The sequence below is a fragment of the Marmota marmota genome, unplaced genomic scaffold, assembly GCF_001458135.2.
Source record: "Marmota marmota marmota unplaced genomic scaffold, marMar, whole genome shotgun sequence".
In the NCBI taxonomy this organism is placed as follows: Eukaryota; Metazoa; Chordata; class Mammalia; order Rodentia; family Sciuridae; genus Marmota; species Marmota marmota.
The window spans coordinates 7,537,965-7,556,973 of record NW_026000185.1 but is presented as its reverse complement, the minus strand read 5'-3'; the positions used below and the strand labels follow the sequence as shown (position 1 = coordinate 7,556,973).

The following is a 19,009-nucleotide window of genomic DNA, read 5'->3' as shown; positions in this document are numbered from 1 at the left end:
CCTAAGTTAAGTACATTGATTATTTTCTCTTGCTACTAGTTATCCTTAAGGTCTCTAATGTGCCTCTAGCTTGGCTTTGAAGTCCCCCATGATTAACCCTGTAATGAACAGGTGAGATGCTGAGCTGAGTGTCAGATTCAGTGCAGAAGCGCAGATCAAATGTCTCTTCTGTTGGGTTAGCTATTTTCTTATGTCCCCAAGCAAACGTAGTATTCTCATGTGTGCTATGTGGATTCAGGGAAATGAAACAGACTGCCTGTGATGAGAGCCCCCTCTAAGAGATACCATGCCATTCTGCCAGCTGGTTCAGGGCTTCAAATGAAAACCATGTCCTCAGAAAACTAGCATGGTTATCTGGAACACCATCTTCACTTGTTCATCCATGCGATGGGATGTGTAGAGCAAGTTTCAAGAACTGGGTTAGGCACTGACATTAAATTACCTATTAACAGCAGCTGTTCAAGCTGGGATTGTGGCTCAGGGGTAGAATGCTCACCTCTCACTTGCAAGGCCCTGGGTTCGATCCTCAGCACCACATAAAAATAGATTTATAATGGTATTGTATTCAACTACAAAAAAATAATATTTTTTAAAAAATAGCAGCTGCTCAAGCTAAGGGCAGTCACTGAAATCTGAGTCGTTCAAGTCCCCAGAGGCCAGACATCGGACACTGGTAGCTCTACCAGTGTTCAGGTGAAAGCCAGAAAAATAAACATCAGAACTGGTATTTTGAAGTCTTGTTCCTCCCTCAGAAATGTGCCAGTTCTGGGACAGCATCACCTGCTGTGTTATCTGGGAGATCCTTCAGGGAGTCAAACCTTGCAAGCAGGTACATATCTCGGGAATTGAACCTAGGGGCGCATTACCACTGAGCCACATCCCCAGCCCTTATTTTTATTTTAAGATGGTTTTGCCATCCTGCCTCAACCTCCAGAGTTGCCAGGGTTAGGTTAAATCCCCCCCCCCCGCCGCCAGACGGCTCCTGCCTCAGCTTTCAGAGGAGCTGGGATACAGGCATGGGCCACTGAGCCTGGCTGAATTCCTTAATCCTTAGCATTCTTGGGGATTGTTAGTGAAACATTCCTTAGAAATCAGAACTTTCGAAAGGAATGAGCTCACCTTACATTTTATGGTTTTTTAATGAGCAAATCCGAAGTTCTAATCAGTTGACTTCAACTTAATATTGTATATTCTGTAAGCACCGGGAATTACCCAGCATGCCAGCTTGTTAAAATTTCATGGTTTCAATCAATTTCAGGTAACCAATTTCTGAAGGTGGTGTTCATAATAAAAATAATAGTGATGTCCACGCCGGCTGGCCGGGTCATGGCGGCTGCCCTGCTGGGGAGTTCTCGGAATTCTCGAGGTTCTAGCCTCCGGAACACAAGCCTGCTCCGCTATCGCTCTGCCGTGACCGGCACCCGCGGGTGGCGCCGCGGAACCCGAACCGCCTGTGCAGGCGGGCCGCCAATTCCTGGTGTCGCGAGGTGCCCAGGCAGACGTCCAGCCCGGGCAAAAGCGCGGCCCGCAGCAGCTGGCCCCATCGCGCCGCTGGGACACAGCGTGGGAAGGCCCCCAAGCCACAGACGCGGCCGGAAGCGCCGCTTCCCTGACGCCGCGGCNTGGCGGCGTGGTGGTGTACCAGGACGACTACTGCTCGGGCTCGGTGATGTCGGAGCGCGTGTCGGGCCTGGCGGGCTCCATCTACCGCGAGTTCGAGCGCCTCATCCACTGCTACGACGAGGAGGTGGTCAAGGAGCTCATGCCGCTGGTGGTGAACGTGCTGGAGAACCTGGACTCGGTGCTGAGCGAGAACCAGGAGCACGAGGTGGAGCTGGAGCTGCTGCGCGAGGACAACGAGCAGCTGCTCACGCAGTACGAGCGCGAGAAGGCGCTGCGCAAGCAGGCGGAGGAGGTGCGTGGGCGCGGGCGGCCGGCGGCCGAGCCCGCGGCTGGCCGCTGGCTTTGAGCAGGGCTCTGGGCCGCACATTCCTAGATTGGGATGCTCGGGCCTCACCACTGCGGCTTCAGACTCCCCACACAGGGGATTCAGGAGCCCCTAGGATCTGAGAGCTCAAAGTGACCCGGGCCGCTTTACTAGGGAGGGAACTGGCCCTGAGAAGTGGAGGGGCCCGACCAAGGTCACACACTCCAGAAACACCGGGCCAGGATGCGGAGTGGACCCAGACGCACGGCCTGGTCTCTTCTGGGTCACTCCTCCCCACATACCCAGCGGTGAAGCTGTGGCTGCCTCCCCCTGTGCTGGGCACCGCCCTCCACTGCTCTGACCACTCAGGGCCTTTTGATGCCTGACGGAGGTTTGGTTGGCTTTCGTTTTTATTCCCAGCCTGTGTAGTCAAAATAGTGATGAGGAGGAAGTAAAAGAAGAAAACCAAGCTGGACAACCTTAAGGCCGAGTTGTAGCTGTGTACCTAAAAATGTACACTACCTGGCTTAGGTACCCTGCTTTGTGCAGTGCCAAGGCAACCTCCAGGGAGGTGCCTCTTCCTTCCCACTTACACTCAGGCTGGACCACTGCTCTTAAGTATTGTGCCTGCGCCTTGCAGAGAGATTGCTGTAATGCCCTTACCCTATTGCTCCAGCTATTTAGACAGGCTGCACAGAGAGCTGTGAGCTGAGCAGTAAGCAAATACCCTGGGTTGGACTGGCCAGGTGGAGGTGGCAGTCAGATGCTAATATTATGCCCTTGGGGAGAGTCAGGTACTGTTACAACTGAAGAAAAGGGTTCAACCCTGTAAACATTGGTGTTCTGGCTCCTTTATGGAATCAAGCAGACATTCACTTTCAGTCTTGTGGAAAAGACCACTGCTCTTTGCGGGCTTATTCTTCTAGTCAGGGACTCCTGATCATGGATGTGTGCGATAGCCCAGGATCTGGACGTCATGGGCTGCAGGCATGACATGGTGCAGAGGAGCTGGGATGAGCTGTCAGAGGATGCTGCCCTAGCCACTCTGCTCAATTAGGCTTAGTCAGAGATGGTAACCTGAGCCAGCTGCAGCCTTCTGAGAAGACAGAGTCTGCAGGGTTTTTGAGGAAAACCTTGAGCAGAGTAAACATCCCTGTCTTCTACTCACCCTGTGATAACCATAAGGAGATTCTTGGTTCTGATACTGAGTGGCCAGTTCTCTGGAATTGAGGTCTATGGTGAAGGGCCCAAGCCGTGGAGTCTGCAGATACCATCTTGGGCACCAGCCCTGTCCTTGTGAGCGGCCTATCCACCCGGTCTCTCCTCCTCTGGGCCACAGTGACCTCTTCTCTAAGTGGATTGCTTGTCAGCCTTGGCATGTCAGTTTCGTCTCAGATGCTGGGCACCACTATTGGCTCTGAGTGGCCTGAAGAATCATGGTGAGGGTTTGAGACATCAGGCAGGACCCCTGGTGGGGTCTCGGACAGCAAGCCCTGGGTGTTGCCAGCTGTTCAGATTTTAGCACAGGTTCTCAAAAGGGTTGGAAAGGGGCAGCTGGCTGTGTGTGCCAGGCCTGAAAGGACAGAGGCTGGAGTTTGCCCAGGTGGCAGAGTTCTTCTTGCAGCAATTAAGCACCTAGCTTATGAGAGGAAAAATAAGGCTTCAGAGGTGAGTTTTAGTCATCGCTTACTTTAAAATCTCTTTAACCTTAGAGAAGCTGCTAGTAGCATCCCTCACATCTCAAGTAATGCAGGTGGGTACTCTTCCCACAGGAGGTGTCTGTGGACATTTGCTGATGATGGACATTTGATGCTGTGTAAGAAAAGCATCCAAGTGGAGGAGAGTTTGATCCAAGACTTCTTTTTTCCTAGTCAGACAAAAGTAATCCATTTCATAGAAGAGAATTTGGGTAGGATCAAACTGGAAAGTGGGGCAGCTGGGATTGTGGCTCAGTGGTAGGGCAATTGCCTAGCACATGTGAGTCATTGGATTTGATCCTTAGCACCACATAAATAAATAAATAAAGGTATTGTGTTCATCTACAACTTAAAAAAAGAACTGGAAAGGGGGTGAAAAATCCACATAATCCCATCCTGCAGAGATGATCTCTCATGAATGAGTAAATACATTGAATCAGAAGTTCTTGCTCCTGTTTCCTACGTCAAAAGTAGTAAGTTCACTGCTTGGACAGTGTCTGCCATTTCTTCTTCAGCCAAAGTGAATATTAAGAGCAGTTTTGGGGTTTTTTTTCCCCTCGATGTACTAGAACTAGAATCCAACCAAGTTGGATGCAGCTCTATCACTGAGCTGCATCCCCATCCCTTAAAAGAAGTTCTTAAATACCGGTTTTTGGATGAAGCTGTTAAGATGTGGTGGCCAGAGCTGTTTTTCCTTGTTGCCTCCAAAAAGTTCTTCAACTGTAGCAGTACCAGAAGCTCCAAGAGCAAAGCAGTGTCACACTAGACTCATTTTCATGGCACTGGGAATCAAACCTAGACCTTTGTGCATACTAGAAAAGGGCTGTACCCCTGAGTTGTGTTCCCATTCTCCAAACAGAGTCACTCTGAAAGATGGAAACAAACAGGTACAGAAACCATGAGCAAAGAGCTACTTCAAGCCAGGGAGAACATGGGGGAGCTAGCTGGGGTTCAGAGGCCTCTGGAGTGAAGCCTGCTGTTCTGTGGTGAGAACCTTCTGGGCTGCCATGGCAGCCCAGGTGGACCAGGGGGGCTGAATGTGGATGGAGGTCAGTTCCCTTAAAATTTGAATTAATCTTTTCTTAAACTTTTTGTTGCAATAATATACAGAAAAGTTGCAAAAATATTCTCCTCATGTGGATTCCCATATGTGAATCTTTTCCCATTTTGTTTTCTTTCTCCCCCATTCTGCTAAGGCCTCGGGGTCCTGCATGTCCCTATAGTCCCTGATATTCTGGAATGGTTCCTCAGTTTCTGCCCTTTGTGACCTTGACATGTTACAGCTCACATTAATTACTTTGCAGTGTATATCCTGGTCTGGCTTTCCTGTAACCTGGTGGCCAGACTCATTCTCTAAAGTAATACTCAGGGCTGCCGAGTCTGGGACATCTTGACCGCATGCAAGATGGGCAGGCAGGAGGGGCACAAGACAAGATGTGAGAAGAGGCCTGGTCTTCCACTTCCTCTCCCCATGCGTGCTGCTCCCCTTGCGTAGGACCCTGCCAGTGTTTTTCCCAGCCAGTTCCTGGCCCACCTGACTCCCTGGCATCTGACAGTGTACTGGAGAGAACAAGAATGTCCCCAGCATTCACCTGCTATGCCTCTCACCCTGACCTCCCCAGCTAACTTCCAGTTTGTTCAGGGACAGGACCAGGGCTATTCTCTTCTCCAGCTAGCCTGTGTGAATGAGCAGGGGAGCCAGCTTCCCCTTTGCTCATCTTTCCATGCCGCACCTCAGTTTCCAAAATCAGGGACTCTCTTAGGAGCAGCCCTTCTGTCCAGCAGACTTCTGTGGTGATGGGCATATTCTAATTTGTGCTGTCCAATCCAGTGGGCCCGTGAACATTTCCAGTGTGTCTTAGGGAGCTGAGGAAAGGGGATTTTAATTATTTTCCTTCCCTGGTGCTGGGGATAGAAACCAGGTCCTGATACTTGTAAGGCCAGGTCTCTTCCACTGAGCCACACCCCAAGCCCTGGTTTTCCTTTTAATTATTTTATGTTGAGACAGTCGCCTGTGACCACGGCACCTGTTCTAGACAGCACAACTGTGAACAGTCTGGCTGAGTCCCTTTCAAAGGGCAGGTGGTAAATGTTTCTAAGTTAGCTTCAGGCAAGAAAGGAAGATGCTTAAAATTGGGTTTGGATTTTTTCAGTGAACGCGTTCCAGCCAGAGGGACTTGTTTCTGCTACAGGAGAGCAGGTAGAGGAAAATAGGATGAGATGGAGCCAGTGGGAGGTGGTGCTAACTCTCTAGGAAACAGCAAGGAGGTGACGAAAATCCTGCAGGGCTGAGAAGAGGTCTGCTGGGAGATCCCTGGCTCCTAGAAGTCGCCTTTGCTGATGGTCACAGGACTGAACCTTTTACTCTGGGCTTCACTATCTTTTATCTTTTATTTTTTCAGGGGGAGGGGTTAGCCATTGTGTTGAGGTATGGCTGGCATACACAGAACTGCACATGCTTAGTGTACAATCAACAAGGATTTTTGTTTTTGGGGTTTGAACCCAGAGGCACTCTACCACTGAGCTATATCCAGTCCTTTTTATTTTCATTTTGAGACAGGGTCTTGATAGGTAACCTTGAACTTGATATCTTCCCACCTCAGTCTGGGATGACAGGTATGTGCCACACTCAGCTCAGTGTGATGAGTTTTGACATTGGTATAGACCCCTCAAGCTATCCATCCCCACCGTGAGGGCAGTGAAGGTGCCCCTCCCCCCATCCTAGAGCTCACTTATGTGATCTTGGTCTCTGTGTCTCCCTGCCTCCCCTACCCCCGGTTGACCACTGATCTGCTTTCTGCCCCATTGGTTCATTTGCATTTCTAGGACTTTCTATACACAGACCATGCAGTATATGCCCTGCTTTGTCTCACTTCTGTCACTTGGTATTGTAGTTCTGAGATGTCCAGGCTGTCACATGTGTTGTTCTTCACTGCTAGGCAGTGTCTCTGCCTGTTTGTGTGTCTGCCTGCTGATGGAACTGGGGGCTTCACTTTTACGTGGCCTTGGTGTGCATGCCATCTTGGGACAGGCCCTGTGCAGTGCAGGTATGTAGGTGATGGCAGCTGCACCATTAACATATGCAGGAACAGTTGGGTGCAGTGGCCAAGTCTGTCATTCCAGAGACTCGGGAGGCTGGGACAGGAGAATCACAAGTTAGAGATCAGTCTCAACAACATAGATCCTGTCTCAAAATTTAAAAATAGCCGGGCACATTTTTAAAATTTTAAATAATGGTGGTGCATGCTTGTAATCCCAGTGGCTTGGGAGGCTAACAAAGGAGGATCGAGAGTTCAAAGCCAGCCTTAGCAACTGCGAAGCGCTAAGCAACTCAGTGAGACCCTGTCTCTAAATAAAATACAAAATAGGGAAAGAGATGTGGCTCGGTGGTCAAATAACCCTATAACCCTGAGTTCAATCCCCAGTACCAAAAAAAAAATTATACACACACACATATATATGTATATATATACACATATATATACATATATACGTGTGTGTGTGTGTGTGTGTGTGTGTGTATGAATTTTGGCTGGGGCTGTCGCTCAGTGGTAGAATTCCCTTGAGTTCAGTCCCCAGTATCACAAAAAAAAAAAAAAAAAAAAAAATGCAGAAATGTGCTCAGGACTGCTGGAGGAGACAAAAGCCAGGAGACTGGAGTCTATTTTTGACCCCGTGCAGAGATTGGCCTGTTCTAAGAACAAATTCCAGCCACTGGGGACCAAGTCTCGCCCTGAAGAAATACAGTGTTTTTCGACACATTTAGAGCCCATGTAGTCAGTCATTTGCAGTTAGGTTTTTAAGTGCCTGTGAGGATAGGAGCTTTGGGATGGCGAGTTGAATATGACAGATATCCTTGAGTATGTGCCTCCTCTCAGCTCTGGAGTTTAGACCCCATTCCCCATAGCAGTGGATTCAAAGCAGGACCTCTTATTGAAGTGTTCTAGGGCCTTCTGCCTGCATCTTGGCTTCCCTTGACACTGGGTATCATTCCTTCCATTCTCTGCTTCTTGCTGGGGTCCTGTTCCCCAACCTTTTCCACCCTGGCCTTCCTACCACCTCTCCTCCTCCCTAGCAGATGAGTGCCCAAACAGATACTGCACTGAGTGCCTGCCCTGTGCCTTTCTTAAGTTTGGAATGCTCTTTTCTTGAGAGCCAGTACTCCTGGCCACAGAACAGGGGAAGCATTGGCTGGAGCAGCCACAGAGGACGAGTGATGTTTCCCAGCGTGGCACATGGGTTTAGCTTCTGTTTTCTTACTTCCCCTTGTATCACTGACATAATCCTTTTCTTTTCCCTGTCTTACCAATTCTTAAAAACCAGTATGTATTAAACCAGCTGGATGGGTTTTGGGCAGGCACTGGAGCACATATTCCCTTTAATGTAAATGTGAGGAATGCTTGCTGTGTTCCTGGGATATGGCCATTCTCAGAGCCATGTCGGAGTACAGAAGTATCCCTCATGAGTGTGCCATCCAGCAGACCTTGGAAGCAGTTTCTGACACCCAGGGTCACCCTCAAGACCTGCTCTCCTGCTTTTCAGACCTAGGTTTAAGACAGTCATGGGAAATGGAAAGGTGGTTTGGGTCCTTTGCCTCTAGCCAGCCTGGGGTAAAATTCTGCAGTGTCAGGCACACGCCATCCCCTGGGAATCGGCTGCAGAAGAAGGGTACCTGCCCAGCCCAAAAGTCAAAGATGAGAGTGTCTTTCTTTTGGAAATTTGTTTTTCTCCCTCCGTTGGATGGAGTCCTTTCGGTGACCCTGGTTTCTAGGACATGTGAGAAAGAATTCAATCTGAAATGTCAGTTTGTGTTGCTGGTGGAATTTCCTTGCATGTGAAAGTGTCACAGGTCTGGCTAGTGCTTGAGAGGCAGTGCCTGGTTGTTGCTGCACTTCTGGGAATTCCATGCTGACCTCTGTGCATTTGGCAGGAAAGGTCAGTTAAGTTCTGTGTGGTTTTACAGTTGGAATAGAAAGAACCTTGCATTCTGGTGAACACTAAGAAGAGATTTCTCTGATACTAAATGTTGGAAGGGCTTGTACTGTCAGATTATTTTAATACATATCTTCAAATTCACCAGGAAACAAATTCTGATAAGCTGGCCAATATATGAGGGGTAAGGTGGTTTTCAAGTTAACCTGGAAAGAGAGATGTGGAGAATAACCAAGGAAATGCTGGTGAGGAAGGTTTGTGAGGAAGCACACCCCTCGGGTTCAGGACTGTGTTTGGCACCAGTGTGCCTGGAACAAACCCTCTTTTGGTCTGATCAGAAATAGACTGAAACAGTGTGATCTAGCACCTGAGAAACGCAGCACTGTGCAGTGACAGGGCAGGAGAGGGGCAAACGTCACCAAGGCAGCTCCCACACACAGACCATAGGCCGCAGTGCCAGTACAGTGCAAGGCCTGGGTTTAGTTTTTGTTTTTATGATACTAGAGACTGAACCCAGGAGTATTCTACCTCTGATCTACACCCTAACCGTTTTTATTGTTTTATTTTGAGACAGGGCCTCACTAAGTTGCTCAGGCTGACTTCAAACTTGTATCCTCATGCCTCAACCTCCCGAGTAGCTGGGATCACAGATATGCACCACTGTGCCCAGCTAAGACACAAAGTCTTGATTAGGTATAGTGAAAATCCTAATGAATCAGTAAAAACAATATAACAGAATGAGTGATTTCCAGAGGTAGCCTATATAAAAAATACACTTGTGAAAAAGTTTTGGTGTCATCAGTGACAGGGGAACTGAAATTGCAGCCAGCCGGCCATGCCACCTTTCTCCTCACAGACTAGCCGAGACCAACCCCATCTTTTCCAGGGACTAGGTGTGATGCTTGGTGTCATCAGTTAGTCCAGTAATGGTGGGTCCTGAGCTGAGCGGTGATTGAAATGCCATGGGAATAGTCAAGGCCCAGCTGTGTATTGTGGAGCCTGTATTCAACAATTCCTAAACAGCAAGGCTTTTATCGAGCAAGGGCCTCCTCCAGGTGGGGCTCTGTGGCAGCCTATGTGCCATGGGAGCATGAAGGGTGCCCGAGGAGTCAGAGTGCCCATGCATTGTGTTAACTGAGGAGAAGTTTCCAGAGGTGTTTGGTCTAGAGTCCCCTGTTGCTTGCTTTCAGGACTCAGCTATGCTGAGATTTGCCTGAAGGGGGCCAGCACCATAAAGGGTTGGAAGCCAGAGTCAAGAATGGGGAAACCCCCCATTCCAACCCTGCCACTGTCCAGCTCATGGCCTCTCGAGGCTTGAAGCCCATGGCCCTTCAGGTGAAGAAGGGCTGCAGTCCCCTTCTGGCTGCATACCTTTATAACACCTACCTGCTTGTTGTTTCTGTGCATAGAAATTCATTGAGTTTGAAGATGCCTTGGAACAAGAAAAAAAAGAGCTCCAGATCCAGGTGGAGCACTATGAGTTTCAGACACGCCAACTGGAACTGAAAGCCAAGAACTACGCCGATCAGAGTAAGTGGCTGGCAGGAGAGGTGACACGAGAGGGAGCATGTGCATGGTGTGAGGCCCGGCTGGCTGGGTCAGAGACGAGAGCTTCTGGTGAAAGGAGATTAGAGGAAGCCCAGTGATTTTTCTCAACTACTTGTTTAATCTCCACACTAGCATGTGTTTCTGTAATCACCTCAGGTCCTTTGTGGAAGAGAGAAAAATGGATAAGACTCCTAATCACAAGGCTCTGCTGTTTTATAGTGAAATCTGACCTGAAAATGTCCACTCCGTGGTCTTGTGGTCCTGCTGGCTTCTTGCTCCCACCTGCCTGGGGAGTGAGTGACTGGTCTTTGTCCAGCTAAAGGTCCATCCACGACAAAGCCATTGCTGTCATGGCAGTGCCTAGGAGAGTCTCATGGTTGGCCAAGGGTGTCTGTGGGAAAACCCTGTCCCGGCAAAGCAAGGCAAAGAAAGGGTGTTTTGTGGCTTAGCGGTAGAGCGCTCATTTAGCACCTGCTAAATAGAGGCCCTGGGTTCTATCCTCAGCACCACATAAAAATAAATAAATAAATAAATAAAGGTATTTAAAAAATAATTACAGTATATTATTTAAAAAAATAAATCCGAGGGCTGGGGTTAGAGGTATTGTGTCCAACTACCATTAAAAAATAAATATTTTTTAAAAACTAATTTAAAATAAATAAATAAATTCATTACCATGAGAACGTGTATTTTAGTCTTCGACATTATACTAAAACTGTCGTCATTAGCTGTGTAATCTTAGTCTCTATAAAGAGGTGTTTTATTGAAACCCATATTGCCACTTTACCTGATTTCCCTGGATGGCAGGAGCCTTTTTTTTCCCAAAAAGTAAGAACCAAATTGGGGGAAAAAGCAGTTTGCTATGTTGGGCCTCTCCCCATCCTTAGATGCCTTCCGCAGCCAGCTACTTCCAGGTGCACTGGTGTTTAACCAGCCAGCCCCCAACCTGAAGTCCCGCTGTAGGCACTCATAGGAAGCCCTTTCTGGAGTTCCCCATGCACTAGTGTTCCCTTTACTTAGACTGTGTGTCATGTGTGAAGAGAGAAGAAAGATTGCAACTAGATTGCAGGCAGTGATTACTTGTTGGGTAGGCACCAGGTGAGAGGGGTCATAGAGATGCCCTGGGACTCTAACACTACGTTCCTCTGCAGGAGAGCACAGTTAGGCAGCCAGCCTCTCCAAGGACAGAGCAGTGGCCGGGTCAGAACATGCCTGACATGGGTTGTGTGTTGTACACCAGCACCTGTAAGTCCCTTGTGTGTTGGGTGCTGGTGTCCATAACAAGCCTTCTAGGCTTCTACCTCGAGCTGGAGCTCCTGCTGCTTCAGCGGGATCCTGCACCACCAGACACTGCCAGGCAGGCCACCTTCAGGTTGAAGAGCAAAGCACACCCTGCAGTGAGAGGTGGAACCATGTCATTTGATAAATCAAGTGAAAGCAGACATCAGGAAGCCAAGGAAGGGTGGGAAGGTCTCACACTGAGGATGGGGTACTGGCTGCTGAAGGATCATGCCACACGAGTCCCTGGACTTGTCTGTTTTATTGTCCTGCTTCTACTCTTCTTCCTGGCCCTCCCATCTTGCTGGGCTGCAAGGACAGAGGGCTGAGCAGAGCCACAGGGGGAGGCATCTAAGATCATTGCATGCTGGCTTTTGGCAGGACATGGGGGCATCACCTGGCCCCTGCTGCCAGTTAGCCTCTTGGGCAGTTGTCTGCTTGGGCAGGCACATGTGGGGCCAGAGGGGACTATCCCAGTGGCACCAGTGGCCACCAATTTAGGGAGGCCTTGCTGTCGGTCTCAAGGAGCCATGATTGTGACTTGGTCTTCCCAGACCTCAGCGTGTGTAAGGAGTCTTGCTGTCTGTTCTGCCACTTTTCCAAAGTGCCGTCGCTCTTAGGAATGTCTAAGAGGTTGTCTCTTCCCACAAACATCTCATTCCTCTTTCTTCTTTGCTGCGCTGGGATGAAACCAGGGCCTCCCATATCTTAGGCACATGTGCCACCACTGAGCCCTCACTCACCTTCAGTTTTGCCTCCATCACCAAACTTCCTGGCTGACCTGGGTAGATATTGCTTCTGTGTACCTGCTTGTCCTGGTTTTCTTTATAACTGAGTGAAGTGCTCTCCCACAGATAGCACACACCATGCCTCTCGTGTCTGCCCTCCAGCAGTCATGGCCCTTAGGGCACGAGATGCTACACCAGCTTCTGGTCCTGGCCTGGGAGAGGGACCAGCCTTGTGGGAGCGGGCTGTGTGGCTGACCCATAGGCCTTGTGTCTTCTAGTCTCTCGGCTGGAGGAACGGGAATCTGAGATGAAGAAGGAGTACAACGCCCTGCACCAGCGGCACACGGAGGTGGGCACCAATGGGCCTCCCTGGGTGGGAGGGGCCTGAGCTGCAGCCCACACCTGCTATTTGCTGGTGCCACCTGTGTCTGGAGGGAAGCTGTCTGCCTCGGCTGGTTTGGCCCCTTCCCCTGGAGTTGCCTGTTTTCATTGGAGCACAACTGCATCTGAATCTTGGTGGTGAGGGGCCCAGGGGTCTTCACTGATGAGAGTCCCCTTTTGGCAGATGATTCAGACCTACGTGGAGCACATCGAGAGATCCAAGATGCAGCAGGTTGGGGGGAGCAGCCAGACGGAGAGCAGCCTGCCAGGGCGGAGGTAGGCCAGCTAAGGTGGCAGAGGGGAGGCAGAGGGCCTCTGGGCAGGAGTGCATTTAGAGGTGGCTGTGGCTGAGGGCTTGTGAGTAGCCAGGCTATGCCTTTTGTGAGTCACAGGTCAGTCTCAGAGGCTCAGCAAAGTTGCATGTGTTCAGCCCTCACTATTCACATAGCTGGCAAATTTTCCCATTCACCAAAATATATTTTAAACCTCAAAATCAGTGCTCACAGTGCTTTTGCTTTTGCAATCATTTGCACAAGGAATGGGTTTAACTCAGTATAAGGCAGAACCAAGGGATCTGCCTGTCTGCCTCTCATACCAGGATTACAGAGGGAAGGGCCAGAAGGGGCTGGACACTGTTCTGCAACAAGCACCTGGAGACCTCTACCTGCTGGCGGGCTTTGAAGCCCAGCTCTGGCATCTGTTAATGGGGCTTCAGCTGATCACCCAATGCTCTGACCTCATCTCATTTATAAAATAAAGAAGGTAGAGTTTGCTAGTTATGACTTGTGGATAAAACTAGGATCTGTGTGGAGTGTGAACACATTCTTCTTGGGGTAGGGGCTCAGTGTCTGTGGATCTGTGTTCTAGGTGAGTGGAGCATGCTACTGCTAACTGACAGGATGGGCGGAGGTCAGGCCACCTTAGCCAACCACTGAGCCTCATTCCCTCTGCAGGGCAGGTTGATGCAGCAGACCCCCAGGTCCCTCTGTGTTAACCTTGCTTGAGCAGCAAGGAGAAGCCCGCCCAGGCCAGAGTCCTCTACTCTGTTTCAGGCCCAGGGAGCAGTATCAGAGGTCCTGTCCAGTTTTGACCAGCATGAGGGGGTGAGTGGGAGAGTACAGATGGAGGCCTGGGCCAGGGGTTCTACACCTCCATCATGTGGGGGAAGGGCCTGAAGCCAGGACCACAGGGTGAGCCAGGTGCACCCATCACCCTGTGGCCCCTGATTCTGCAGATAGGCTGGGCCAGGGAGCACCCTTGGCACACTGCGTAAAAGCTGTTGCTTACATTTTCTTCCGTGCCTGCCTATTCTGTGTGTTATGTGTATAACAAAACAGTTCAGAGGTCTAGCTCTGGACTTCATCGGCCACTGACCAGGAAGTTGGGCAAAGCTGTCTGCTTCTGTGCCCCAGAGTCTCCAACCTGGAAACAGAAACAGACGTGTGTGCCATTGTCTCTCCAGGACTGCAGCAGGGAGCAAGGCACTGGCAGTGTGCTTGCAGACACGAGTCACTGCCTACCACGGAATGGGGCCTGTGTTGCCCCCTGGGTGGGCACGGCTGCATCAGCAGCTGCCAGGCAGCACTAGAGTTAGCAAGGCAGTGTGGGCAAGAGAGCTTGGCAGACTGTGACACTGTAGTTTACAAGTCGCATCTGAATGGGGGAAGTACAATTCCAAGTGTTTCTCCTTAGCACACTGTGGATGTGCTGACTTCTGGCCCTCAGAATGGCCACAAGGATTTCCAAACAGCTGGTCTTGAATTCTAACCCAGAGTCAAGGGTCTTAGTGTTGTTTTGTGTGAGAGCTGCAGTGATTCTGGGACTTCCTGCCTATCTTCTGCCAGTGCACCCTTAAAAGGGGAACAGCCCAAAGGTCACACAGTAGAGAGCACAAGGAGAGCATATCTGGGCTATCCTAGGAGCCGTAAGTGACCAGGATCTTGTGTCACAGTGGGCAGTGCCCCAAGCCCTGTGGACACTACATAAATTAGACTCCGTAGGACACTGGGCTCACCTAAAACCCTGCCACCCATGCTCTGAAACCAGCCGATGAAGGTTCTAGCCATCACCGTGGGCAGTTCAGGCCTCCCATTCCTCTGTGTATAGTGGAGGAGCCACAGCTGTGGGGCAGGATGTGCTTTGTCATGGATGATCCCATGGGGGGTGGGGAGAAATAGGCCCTATCAGATCACCTGCTTCTTCAGGTGTCCCTGTGGGACCCACAGCCTTGAGCAGTGCACCAGTCAGTGTTGGCCCCTTGGTTTCTCCCTATTGGTCAGAGTTCAGCTCTGGTTGCAGGACAGGCAGACTGTGGGAAGCTGGCTCCTGCCGAGGAGCCCACAGCCCTGGGACTTGTGTGTGCCACTCAGGCCTCATTCCTCAGCCTTGCTGGGACTTTACAGCAGCTCTTCCTCTTCCCTCAGGGAGCCAGAATGAGCCCTGTGAGAAGCCCTTGACCTGCTTCATAGGGGTAGTCCTGGGATCTGCTCTGACCGTGCTGTTCTGACCAGGTCCTGTAGTCTGGCAGTGGCTAAACATGTCCTCTGGACAGCACAGGGCCTCTGGTGCCTGTTGGCAAGAGTGCGCCCCCTGCACATGGCTGTCCTAGAAGCTCAGGCACTCGTTTATTTACCGTGGAATCCCAGCATGTCCAGGAAAGGGAGGGTGTCTTGTGACACCAGTCTTTGTCACACCGATCTGATCTGCCAGCTGGGCAGCAGGTGTAAGCAGCCATGTCACCTTCGTCTTGAGACCCTGTGAGTTGCCCACCTCTGCAGGACACATGAGAATGCTGGCTGTGTTGCAGGTGGCTTTCGGCCATAAGGAGGCCAAGGTGCTCCCAGGGCTGGGGAGAGGGGAATTGAAGGGGCAGTGCCCAGGTCTAGGCTGTCGCCATCACTTGTCTAGCTGTCAGTTACACTGAGCTTCCTCACCAGCCCAGAGGCTGTTTCTCTTGCTGCTGCCGCAAGTCAGAAGCATCCTCTGGGCTGTGCCTTCCCCACCATGATGTCTGGGTTCCTGGGTGTGGACAGGGGCTGCCGCCTGAGGCCTCCACAGTAGCTGACTAAGGTCAAGAAAGTGCAGCTTTGTCCCCCTACAAAGTGTGAGCCCTTCTGGGCTTGGGAGGCTGAGGTGGAAGGCAGATAGGTCCTGTCCCCTGTGCTCAGAACCCCTCAGCTCCCCCGAGGCCCTAGTTCCTCCTTATTCTGAGCTGCCGACCACTCCTGACCCACACCAACTTTTCATGCACTCCTGGTGTGATTTTCAGAGTCTGTGTCTCAGTAGGAGCTCAGACATTAGCTGTGCTTAGGCATGAGCAGGAGCATGCATGTGTCTCAACTCTGTCACCCTCCTCTGTGTGCACATGTGTGCTTGTGCTTCTGCAGTAGATGTGTACATGCTGCACTTGCTGAACTACTGCACAGGCCCCATCCAGGGCCTCTTGTTGAAGTCAAGATGTCTATGTGTGTGACCGCTGTTGTGTGTAGGGGAGTGGGGGTTGGGCCACCTTCTTGTCTCCCCATCATTGTCCTCGAGCTTCTTCCTCTGGCCTGACCTTCGTTCTCTAACGTGGTCTTCTTGTCCTGCCCTGTGCTGTCGCTGCTGTGTGCTGGCCGTGTCTGTCGCTGCCCTGCAGTCCTCGCCAGTCATGGAGGAAGAGGTAACGCTGTGCGTCTCTGTCTACTTAGTGCTGGGGTTGCCTTGGGCCATATGTGCCACATCAAGCTATGGAAGTCCTTGGTTTGTGTGTCCATTGCCCCATCTTGTGCGGCAAGAGCCACCCCCATGCTCCCTGCTGTTGCCCTGTAGCATGTGGTGGCAGTGAGGATGGCATCAGCTTGGGCCTAGGGACATGTTAAGTGCTTTTCACCTGAGGTCACGAGTTTAAGTGCCTAACGGGGTCAGCCAGGCCCCAGGGTGCTCCCCATGCTAATATTAGCCTCTCAAAAGAGGCAAAGTGGGTAAGAGGAGGCGGGAGCCTGCTGGGGCAGGCAGGGGTGTAGCCTACCCCAGGCTCTGCTACTCCAGGCTTTGTGGGCTCTTGACAGGGAGCAGCTCTTGGGACTGGGCCCAGGAGGCTCTGGTAGAGATCCAGCACTTTCCAGCTGTCTTTCTCAGCATCTTAAGAGTCTCCAAGTCTTGACAGGTACTGGCACCCTGTGAAGGGGTCATGAGAGCTGGCCATAGGCAAACGCCTTCTGATGTGGCTGAGTGTAGCTCCTCTGCTCCAGCAGGGTGCTGCCCCTCTGGTCCTGTGCCTGCCACTCCAACAGCCCAGTTGACACAGCCAGGTCCCAGCAGGCATCGGGAAATAGACCAGCTCTCCAATCCCTAGAGCTGTCTGGGCACCCTTTCGCAGGGTCATCCTTCATAAAGCCATCCTCCAGCCACAGGAAGCATAGGCAGCATGCCTCTGCTCTCTCCTGCTCTCTGTCCTGTTTCCTTCAAGTACGAGAGGCTGAGTGAGGCATGCAGTAGTGTTAGTTCTTGCCCTGTCACCTCCAAGCAGAGCAGACTAGATCTGCCCCAGGGAAGATTGTGCTGCCCAGTCCTCTATGCCTTTGAGGCCTGCCTGTTTAGAGGCCTCTGACGGGAGGACATGCAATGGGAGTACCTCTGTTCCCAGCACGACTTGCAGCCCTCCTAAGGTTCTCCAGTAGGTGTGTTGGGCTTGGCTCTCTTGACTCTGTCTGCCTGATGCTCAGAGCCTCAGAGGACTCAGCTTCCTGTCGAGGCTCGTGACAGGAGATCCTCCCTCAAAGGCTTCAGCAGATGAGGCATGCCTCACTTTACTCCAGACACATGGTATTCAAATGTTTTATAGTGATAAGACCTCATGAAAAACCAGATTGGTAGGAAAGCAGGGAGCAAAGAACTGGGCAGCAGACTGATGCCTCTACTGGCCCCGAGCAGAGACAGGGCTGACAGGTTACCTATGAGGAGACAAGTCTGGGCTTTGTCATCATAAAAGTCACTACTCAAAGGAAATGGCCTGTCACTGCCTTGCTGTGAGATTGCTAGTGCTGACACCAGCGGTGACCATTAAAATTTGAGCTAGAGGCCAGGCACAGTGGTGCACGCATATAATCCCAATGGCTGGGGAGGCTGAGGCAGGAGGATCACGAGTTCAAAGCCAGCCTCAGCATCTGCAAGGCGCTAAGCTACTCAGTGAGTCCCTGTCTCTAAATAAAATACAAAATACGGATGGGGGGTGTGGTTCAGTAGTCGAGTGCCCTGAATTCAATCCCCGTAACCCCCCCCACCTAAAAAAAAAAAAAGAAAAAGAAATTGAGCTAGAGAAAAGTGATACATCAGTAAGGGAGGGGAATGATCACACAGGGTCATGAGGAGTGGAGACTCCCCAGCACGTGAGTGCTGCTGCCCAACTGGTCCTGCCCTCTGAAGCTGGACTGCAGGATGGCCTTTTGAGAAGCTCTGTCCACCAGAGAGGCTCATGGCCCAGCGAGGGCGTCCACTCTTTCTCAGCTGACATTAACCTCCACTTCCTCTTCTCCTCCCCCTTTCCAGCAGGAAGGAACGTCCCACCTCTCTGAACGTCTTCCCCCTGGCTGACGGCATGGTACGTGCACAGATGGGGGGCAAGCTCGTGCCTGCGGGGGACCACTGGCACCTGAGTGACCTCGGCCAGCTGCAGTCCATCTCCAGCTACCAGGTTTTGTAGCCGTGCGTGGAGTAAGGGCCCCAGTGCCGATGCCCACGTCCATCCAGGGAGCCCTGTCTTTGCATGCCACCCCGTGCAGCTCCCCTGTGTTAGTCTAGCTCCTCTGGCTTGGTGTCAGGAGGTATGGGCCCCAGTGACCCTGTGTTGCCATAGCCACTTTATGTGGCTTCCCATGGCACCTGCTAGACCAGGCTGGTCCTCTCTGATCCTTAGGTGGACCACTCTACAGTGGAGATGCTGTGTCTATTAGGGCTGAGCTCAGCAGCTCTCCACCAGCACACCCCAAAGTGCAGTATCCCCTCAAACCAGACTTAGGCAGGACACACATTGCTTCCCGAGCTGCCTCTGCTTTCATAGGTGTTTAGTCCTGAGACAGGATTTCAGCTGGAGGAAGCCAAAGGGCTTTCTCGTTGGGCCCTTCTCCCATCCTTGGAGATAGCTGTGAGTTAAAAAGGAAGGTCCCCCACTCTCCCTTCATAGGTCTGTACAGCCACCCAGAGAAGGCCAGATCCTCCATGCAGGACCTGGTCTCTTGCTACACTCCGTACATAATGCTCAGGTTGCTGCCACAGGACAGGGCTCTCTGGCCACATTGCCAGAAAAGGCAGGCCACCTTCCTGGGTAGAGGAGCTGGCACTGAGTCTGGTGGCTTTCCTCCCAACATCCCCGGAGGACATGTGGGGCCTGTGGGCTGGGCATATGAGGCTTAGGTTTTTGCTTGCTGCTAGCCCTTGGAAAGTGATCCATGGTCCCATGGCTGTTCCAGGGAGTAAAGTCACCAGCCATGATCCTCACTGTCCTGCCAGTGTTGGTGTACAGGAGGAGGGCAGCAGGC

The 19,009-nt window shown here is 51.4% G+C and overlaps 1 protein-coding gene across 1 annotated transcript in view; it reads left to right on the top strand.

The window, feature by feature from the left end:
* Positions 1 to 1,420: 1,420 nt before the first annotated feature.
* The window catches only part of Mapk8ip3 (mitogen-activated protein kinase 8 interacting protein 3), a 40,060-nt gene continuing 22,471 nt past the window's right edge, over positions 1,421 to 19,009 (top strand). Inside the window, exons 1-6 of the mRNA XM_048789381.1 lie at positions 1,421 to 1,915; positions 9,966 to 10,086; positions 12,389 to 12,459; positions 12,676 to 12,767; positions 16,129 to 16,152; positions 18,021 to 18,165. Of these exons, the coding sequence (XP_048645338.1) occupies positions 1,670 to 1,915; positions 9,966 to 10,086; positions 12,389 to 12,459; positions 12,676 to 12,767; positions 16,129 to 16,152; positions 18,021 to 18,165 (699 nt within the window). The 5' untranslated portion in view covers positions 1,421 to 1,669. The remainder of the gene's footprint in view (positions 1,916 to 9,965; positions 10,087 to 12,388; positions 12,460 to 12,675; positions 12,768 to 16,128; positions 16,153 to 18,020; positions 18,166 to 19,009) is intronic.